Source organism: Ceratotherium simum, chromosome 9, assembly GCF_057802395.1.
Source record: "Ceratotherium simum simum isolate JZ-2026a chromosome 9, ASM5780239v1, whole genome shotgun sequence".
Taxonomy (NCBI): Eukaryota; Metazoa; Chordata; class Mammalia; order Perissodactyla; family Rhinocerotidae; genus Ceratotherium; species Ceratotherium simum.
Window position 1 is genome coordinate 66,647,931 of NC_141908.1, and position 9,510 is coordinate 66,657,440.

At 37.7% G+C, this 9,510-nt stretch overlaps 1 protein-coding gene across 1 annotated transcript in view; it reads right to left on the reverse strand.

Moving 5' to 3' along the window:
• Nucleotides 1–7,872, reverse strand: part of COL5A2 (collagen type V alpha 2 chain) — a 144,362-nt gene extending 136,490 nt beyond the window's left edge. Inside the window, exon 1 of the mRNA XM_004426722.3 lies at nt 7,479–7,872. Within this exon, the coding sequence (XP_004426779.2) occupies nt 7,479–7,575 (97 nt within the window). The 5' untranslated portion in view covers nt 7,576–7,872. The remainder of the gene's footprint in view (nt 1–7,478) is intronic.
• Nucleotides 7,873–9,510: the final 1,638 nt, after the last annotated feature.

A 9,510-nucleotide genomic window follows, 5' to 3' on the forward strand; every position in this document is an offset into this window, starting at 1 on the left:
TGACAGCTGATGTGACTAAAGTTCTAGAAATAGGCCAGATCATGGAAGGTCTTGTATGTCATGCTTAGGAGCTTGAACATTATTCTGTCTTCAAGATATGGGAGTTAATGGAAGGTTTCAAGGTAGGTAATGACATGATTAGATTTTAGTTTTATAGCACAGTGGCAACAGAGAGGGTCTATATGCGTGAGGGTGGGAAGTGGTCACATGGGAGGCAAGGAAATGAATTTAGGTACTATTGCAGTAATCCAGGGATAGATGATGAAGACCTGAACTGAGGCATTTGTAGTAGAGAAGAAGAGGTATATCTGAGAAATATTTAGCAGGTAAAATGGTAGAATTTAGTGACTGGTTGGCATTTTGCTTGAATGACCAGGTAAGATGATATTGCCATTAACTGATATAAGGCATACATAAGAAAGATAATCTTGTCTTTGAAGGAAGAGAATGAGTTGAATTTTGGATACCTGAACTTGAAGTGGTTATGGCCCAACCAGTGGGAAGCTGGGTATTCTGAAGTTCATGTGGAAGGTCAGGGTTGGAGAGAGAGATTTGAGAATTATCAGCATTTAGCTGTTAAGCAGAACCCTGAGAGTGAGTAAGATTCCCAGATGATCTAGGAAGAGAATATACAGGGAGGACCAGTGAACTAAATCCTATGAGAAAACAAAGTACTAAGAGATAAAGGAGGAGAAGGAGCCCATGAAACTGAGAGGGAAAAGTCAGGCAGGTAGAGGGAGAACCTTCAGGGAGTAGCCTTTCAGGAAAACTGGAGTAGTCAGTGGTATCTAAAAAGGAGAAAGGCCTGGTAAGATAGGTGAAAGGGACCCACTGGAACATCACACATTTCAGTCCTCCTCTTACTAGAGCAGCTTAAGTGGAATGCAGGGGCCAAAAACCAGAGTGCAGTGGGATGAGTGAGGGCATGGAACTTGAGGCAGAAAACAATACTGCTCCTTTAAAGCAGCTGGGCTGAGAATAAAGAGAGGGTGGGAGCCAGACACAGGCCCTGGGAGAGAGCTGAGCTTGTTTATAGGATAAGGGGAAAGAGCCCATAGAAAGGAAGTGGTTGAAGTTATGGAAAAGAGAGTATGATTGATGGAGCAAGTTCCTCCAGGAGATAGAGAACAAACAAAATACAGAGGGAGAACAAATCCAGAATCTTCTTCAAAACAAATTCAAAGATTTGGTGAAAGTCAAAAATACACCACTAGGGTTTGTATCTGTGATGATTGAAATCAGTTTGTAATATCACTTTCTGTGTCTCACCTAAGTGCTCTAAAATTACCTTCAGCTAAAGTTCCCAAATGATCCTCCTAAGAGTCTCATCAGATTGATAGGGTTGTGTACAATTTCCCCAATATCAGATGAGGACCCAAAAGCCTGGTGAGGTTAAAGGGGTCTCTGCAGGGTGCAAAACTGCTAAATAGCAGAGATGGACCAGAACCCAGGTGGTCTCCTGAGGATGGACTGGGGCTTACTTTACTTACTAAAATATATAGACTACAACAGGCTATGACGCTTATGTTGCAAGTAACCTTTCCACCAAGAATAGTTTGTTGTCATCTTGTAACTGAATTTATAATTCTGATTGAGCAGACACCCAAAAAAGAAAAGAAAAGAAAAAAAGAACTGTGGGATTCTTTTCTCCTTCCCAGATCTAAGCTTAAAAAAAAGCATATAAACATTTTTGAGTTTGAACATTATACCAGAAAGCTATAGAGACAAATTTCCATTAATTTATTATTGTTAACATTACTGCCTTCTCTGTAGAAGGCACCACGTGGGTAAGGAAAATCAGGTACTATTGTAATTTCCCTGGTACACTGTTCCTTAGAGAATATATTCAGTATAAGATGGAACCACCTTGATTTCTTTTGAAGGGTTTGGTTTTAAACATATCAGTAAAATAAAATAGAAACACTAAAACTGCCAATGCAGTCACAACTTGAAAGTAAAATTTTCCATAGGATAGACTGCTCCCATGCAAATGCCAAGAGTAGATACTCTTTTAAATATTGAATATAACAGCTCAACAGTCTTACACGAAATTTAGATGAAATATGCACGAAATTTACAAGGAAAGAAATTCAGGGGAAAACTGAATTGTCAACATCTTCCTAACAGTTTCATAGTTTTATATGAACTTGTACAACTTGCCCAAATGTATATAATAGATCAATTAATAATTAACAATTTTAGTCTGTTTCCCCTACCATTACCATATCTCTCATATGTAAATCTAAACTTTTCAATGTGTGATCTCAGAGCAAAACACTAAGTCAAAGAGTGGCTGATCCATTTTTAAACCTTTTATGAATGCCATATATGGCCAAGTGAGGATGCATCAATCATCCTTCAAGTAGGAGCAAACTGTCTGATTAAAAACGATTTCATTCTGTGGCCATAGATTAACACGACTCCAGTCTTCTAAGTCCTAGATTATCAAAACAATCCTCCTTTCTGTTTTTTCCTCACATCCTTCATTATGTGCATTTCTAGAATGATCAACTCAATAAATTTCAGGTCTGAGGTGACAGCGCTAAATGTGTGAAGAGCAGAAAGTAAAAGAGAGAAAAATGGAAACTACATATTCACCTGGAAATACATTTTAATAATGTGTGTCCTTTGCATAGTAGAATGTTTCACCTAACCTGCCATGAGGAGGATTTGGGCCTTGAGTTATTTTTCCAGATATGATGGTGAATTTGCAAGGTTTATCTACAAACTTTAATTAGGCAGCCTTATCACTGAAATGAGTAACTGGAATAGCAAGTTATCACCAAAGTCACAGTGTGTAGCCTTGAAACAAGAAGCCAACTGGTCCGCATCAAGATCAAAAGTGTATTAGGCAGAGATTGAGTACAGCAGTTCACCAACGTGAATCAGAATCATGTAGAGAGCTTCTCAGATCCCATCCGAACCCACTAAATCAGGATATTCGGCAAGGAGGGGAGCATAGAATCTGTATTGGTCACAAGCTCTTCACATTGTTCTTTATGCAGCTAGCTCAACACTGATCTGTGGGTTGCTCACCAACGAACCTGAAGAGTCAGGGTCAAAGCGTAGATTGTGTTTGTCAGTATAAAGAATTCACTATATCTATCAATCTACCAATCTACGTATATAGAGAGAGATACTCTTCAAAATAAAGCCTCATTTTAGTTCAGATAAAAGTTATAGGTACATCTAAATTTATCTGAAGTGTATAAGGAAGCAAACAATTGCAACCTGATATTTAAGTGCCATCCAGTGTTCTTGGCTTCATAGTCTACTCAGAAGTGAACAATAACCAGGGGAGATGTGGTCACTCAACTATATTCTGAACATTGAAACCAGAGGATCTATTCCACTGAAAATGGCTGACACTTATGCTCACTGTGGTCGGGACTATAGTTACATCCTAACAGCTATGCTCCCTTTTATATCCTTCATAACATAACCCTGTTTAGTAGACTAAACACACAGCTAAAAGACTACATTTCCTAGCGGCCCTTGTAGCTTTGTGAGACCATATGACTAATTCTGGCCAACTACAAGTGAGTTGAAGTGGTATGAAAACTTAATAGTCTCCATTAAAAAAGGGAATCACAGTCTTTGTCTCCATCCTTTATCCAGATGCCTGGAAAGTAAACGTAAATGCTGGAGCTCCAGCCGCTGTCTAGGACCACAGCATCAAGGACGATACCCTAGCGATATGAGAGTAGAGAGCTAGAAAGAGGCTGAGTCCCCGATGAGTTTGTAGAGCCAATATACCAGCCTTTCACTATCTAACTAAAAGCTGCTTTCATGTAAGGAAAAAAGCCACTTTTTTGTTTGTTTACACTACTGCATTCTGCTATATGCAGCTGAACCTAAATTAAAACATCCATTATAAAAGAAAAGTTTGCATGTCCAACATGGTCAAAAGTATGTATTTTGATAGTAATGAGTTTAAAACAATTTATGAGTGAACAAGTATCTTAAGCTATGTATTCATATTCTCTACCTCCTTTAAAAAGATTCCCATCCAAGTACAGCTGAGTGTTAAGCATCTGCTTCTTCATATCTGTGTTTTAACAACGAGATAAATGGCAGACATACATAACAAGAATGCAGAAGACCACGATATAGAAAGGATTGTGAGCCCCTCATCTCTTAGTAATCAAAAGTTGGCTTGGGTCCAGGATATCAGTGTAGGGTTGCAAGTTTATGGTCCATGAGCCAAACTTGGCACTCAGATATATTGTATTTGGCTTACACAATGCTTTCTGAAACCGTTAGTTCTGAATGCCTTAAAGTGGGCATGCATCTTCAGTTCTCCACAGGCCCATCAACCCCTGTTGATGTACAAACACTTGCTTACTTCACTTGTTTATGTTACCTGCCTGGCCTCTGAAAAGCACTGACGTTTACAGTCTTGGAAATCAAATGGTACAGCTCTGCACCTCCCTTCTCTCCATTGCTCCTCTGTTGTTGAAATCAATGATTCATATCAAAGATTATTTTCTAAGATTAAGTATGTCCACTTCTAATAACAAAAATGTGCATAGCTCACTAGGTGTTAGACCCTTATTTAGAAATATAAAAATTACCATAAATGCACTTGCATTTTCTCCTACAAAAAATAAATGGAAACTTTTCAAAGCACCCCCCACCACAAACACATACACCAAAAAACTCATGAAAAGCTGATTTCATTGTATTAAGTAACTATTAAGTGACTTAATAGTTACTACTGTACTGTATTGTAAGTTACTTAATAGTTGCTATAGTTAACACATTATATTAACAATTAAGTAACAAAAGTCAGAGTCACTGTAACTCTGACTTTTGTTACTTAATAGTTTCAACTATTAAAGTTAGCCCAACTCCCAAACTTTCTCCTTTCAGTTCTTATGAATTTAAAAAATCAATTCAGTTCTTAAAATTTAGTGAGAAGTAGTAGTGATTTTGGCCTAAAACTTTATTTACTTCCTTTAATCTCATCATTCATAAGTATTTCTACCAGGCAGACACTTTGCTTAAGTTTTACATTTCCGGTAAACAGCCACAGTCAAATAGAGGAACAATATACCTTGAAGTCTTGAAAAGAAAAAATAGAAGCTTGTAAATATGTACTTACATGTGATAACAGGCTTCTACATTTCCAAGGGTACATATTTGTACACAAAGTCAGTACCACATTATATGACTTTTATAGCTAAAAGTGATAAAACGTGCTTGTTTTACACGTATATCTTAGACATTTCCTTAGTTTAAAGCATTCACCTAAGTTTACTGTTCCACAAACTTAAAATCACATGGAGTTTCAAAATTCTGACACTTTTATTAAGCTTCTGACAAGCCTGAACAGGGGAAATAAAGTATTGACAAGTATCCAAACAATACAACTTGAACCAAAATATGCATGATAATTAAGTGTAATATAAGTTACATAGCTCTGAATATACTGAGTTCTGGAGTTCTTTTCTATGTTACCTTTAATTAGGGTTATAACTACATTCTTTTGCTACTGAAATTTATCACATATATTTCTCTTAGGTTGAGTAATAAAACAGAGGAATTTATTTTTTACAGTATGTACGTATGCAAGCAGTTATTCTTTTTCTGTAAAATTTGATGTTTAAATTCCAGTTTCTGTGCTGTTTGGTTATATTGTGGGGAAAAGGGTTGGTATGGAGTTGGGAACATTTTTGCACCAAGCATCACATTCCTAACATTTAGATAAATTACTATTAAGGAAAATTAAACTCTGCTCATTTTTCAGAACATCCTACAGAATAATTACAACTATTTGGGAAAATCTTTTAATGTATGGCCTATTCCATATATCTTATGAATCATTCTTTTAGTTTATTCATATGTTCAAGTATTTCCATACTTTATAAAACTTATTTATTTAAATTTAAAATATATTAACAAGGAAAGTTGTATTAATTAAGTTTTAAATTAAAGTTGTTGGTTGTTTGTTGGAGGAGGGGCGTCAACTGTTTCTTTTATAATCAGATTTTCTATTTCTATTGTAATTTTCTGTATTTTTTCTCCCCTTTCCCGATTTGTACTTCCTATTCAGTTATCTTCCCCACCCTTCCAAACAATGCATGCTTTTCACACCATTACAAAGAAACTTAAGAGTTTTTAACTTTTATAAATTGCCTCATTTTTTAAAACATAAAGAGTAATATGTAAAATTCCAAGATTTTAGAAAGTGCCCCCTCTATGGGACTACAGACAGATTGTTGGCTATTCATCCCAGATTCTTATTTTCACTCTTTAAATATTTTTTAGAACTTGCGGTCTCTAGATTAATTTTATGAACGTCTTTAGAGAAAAAAGACACAGAAGCAGGTATTAAAAATATACATACACACATATGTGTATATATATGTGTGTATGTATGTGCATATATATGTGCAAAAATATATACAAAAGACAGTAACAGAAAAGTTTAATAAATGTGCCAAGTTTTACAAGCTTGAGTTTGATGTTAAATAGTTATGAAACTCTATAATGGCCTATTATGAAAGAGTACATGTCTGTATTTCAAATTTCACCCCTGGAGGGTAAGGATTTAACAATCAGTGGAACCAATTTAAATATTTTCTTATATTCTATAGTAGCCATGCATTTTTGCTTAACCATACCATATAACCCAACCCTAACATATGCAAATTGCATAGGAAAAAATTTGGTAACCAGGCAAGATTTGTCTTGAAAAGAAACAAAACGAAACCTGTGCCTAAAGAATAATGCCCATACAAATACTCCATGATAAATAAATTATATAGAGGGCATGCTGATTCCCTGCCTTCCGCCATCCAACAGGGAACCACCACTGTCCTAATAATCAAGTCAGTAGGGTGGGAAAATACCACTGTTGAAGAAATCTGGCTTCTATCAGCCTCTGTCATGGAGAAATAAACGAGACTGTCTCTCAGTAAGCAAAAGTGATTTGAAGATCACAAATGAAAACGGGGAAGAAGTGAAAGTCTGTAAAGAGAAAAGAATCAGAAGCCAAAGACAAAGAAAAATCAGTTTTCAGAGTGGCTGCAGAGGTTTTTCTAAACAAAGAATTTTATGAAGCAGCTGAAGTTCCGTACAAAAAAGACTCCACCCTACCCAGCTTCTGCTGCAACTTTTCTCTGCTCCGAAGACTCCAGCCCACAGAACAGAACTCCTCTAACTAAAAGTGCCTTTAGGGCTCCGTTTTAAGCACGCTTCTTTTCTTTTAAACTTCCCACTCTCTACATTCAGGCAAAAGGACTTATCCTAGGCTTTCCCAGAAATATTCAGCAGTGTACTCTTTCCAACGGCAGATGTAGAAGCTACGGAATTACAAACATCCCGATTGTCTTCTGAGCCGTTTCCAGGTGCTGTCAGCCCCCTTCTCAACTTCAAACCAGAGCCTCCTCTTCACGCTCTTCCTGAGCTTAACATTCCACCTATTTCCCAAACCGTGCAATAAACACCACAAGCAAAGCAAACGGCAAACTCACCATCCTCGCCTTCTTCCTGGGCTTTTATTGAGACAAATTGCCCTAATAAAACAGTAAGAATGAGGAGAGGTCTTGCTTCCACCCAGTTTGCCATCATGTCTAAATATTAGACATGTGGGTCCTCCTGAGAGTGAAAAGCAGATTCTAAGGTTATTGTAGCACCATGAAGTCAGCTGCGGGCTCTTCTGTCAGCACCAGCCCCGGGGCAGCCTCTGCAAACCCCCTTTTTCAGCACCAGCTCCAGCACAGTCTGCGAAAACTTTTTTCAAGCGATGCAGCTTTAAATAGGAAGAATGCTGCCTCCACTTCTTTTCCTGCCCCTTTTCAGCTTGTTCAGGCTCATAACCATCCAGTGTCTGCCAAGCAACGGTCTGATTGATGGTAAACAACCAAATCAGAACACGCGCCTCTGTGCCTTGAACTAGCCCTCTTTCATTTATGTTTTAAACATAAATGGGGCTTAATCACAGAAACAAACGTTTATTTCTCTTTCTTTTTTTTTTTTTTAAAGAAATCCTGTTAGAAGGAAAGAGTTTTATTCTCTCCTCCTTAACCCTTCCCCCAGATGCACACCCCTTAACTTTTCCCCTATAAGCTGAACAAGACATTAGGGAGGAAATACAGCCTTTTAGCCTAGTTTTTGGCGACTAGATAATTCACGACTCTTGTCCACTTTAAACTTTCAAAGGCTCAGATATTAACCCTTTCTTTTGACTAAAGAGGAAGTATGCTTGTCCCCTTGCCAGATTCTGTTTCTGTTCCCAGATTCTGGAAGAAGACTATTAAAACTGTGCCCAGGTAAAGTCCAGGTGAAGAAACTGTTCTAGACAGATAATTTGTGATGCATCCCACTTGGAATTAACATTCTCTCCTTATCTCTCCATCTCTCTTGTTTAGAGGGTCATATCAGCAGGTCCCTCTTGTCCCAGAGAGTTTTATTATGTAGAAAAATAGTCTACTACACTGGGATAGAGGAATGGGAAGTGCACTGCAATTGGATGCAGAAAGCCTGGCTCCAAACATCAGCTCTCCACTCTCCAATTTCATAAACAAAAAGTCCTTTATCTCTGTGCACTCCAATTTTCTCATCTGAGTAAAGGGCTTTGCCCTGACCAGTGTACAGGGTTTAGTGACACTAAAGTGAGTAATATATTATTAACTAAGTTCCAAATTGCAGACAGCTACATAAAAGTAGGTGGTGGTGTTATTATCTCTAAACTAGCTTTCTGGGGAATATGGTAGTCCCAGTTGCACATGCCATTTAAGAGCAATATTCATGAACTTGTGTGCCACACTAATGCTTGCCAAGATCTTAATGACTTCAGACTGTTCTACACAATCTTATACATTTGCTACCTTGACTCCCCTAGAATCAGAATGGCTGTTCTATACAATTCCGGTTGAGTCAACCGTTTATAGCTACTCCACAGTGACCAGGAACCCTGCACTGTGCTAAGCGCTAGAGGGAGAGGATGAAACAAAAGAAATGACAGGCATGCCCACTGCCTTCAAGGAACGCATGTAGATCCTAAGAAAACAGATTTACATGAAACAAAGAAATATAAGCCAGAGCATATAAATATGTGTGAGTGCATTAAGCCCGGTAGAAATTCAGAAAAGGGCAGAGATTATAGGGTGCGATTAGGTAAGTAATGCATTAATATCACTTTTCTTAACAGAAGAAATCCAAAAACCTTTGAATTTTAGCTTCGGAGCTAGAATCTCTGGAGAAGTATTCCAGAGGAGGTCAGCTTTCCAAGCAGCTCTGACCTGTGCCTCTCAATTTAACTTTGCACTTAGACATGTCTCATTTCAGTTACTTCTGTCACGACCACGCTGTTCCCCAGGGGTGGCCTGCTCCTACTTAAATGAATGGGCTGAGTAAGGACCAAAATTCACCCTTCTGCCAATACTTTCTAGAATATCTGAGAGAGGCCAGCACTTGAAAAACACCTTGCTAAATATTCAAAAATAATAACAGGAAAATAAATGCAGAGAAAAAAATTGAACTTTTCTCTGGGCTTGCCAGTTC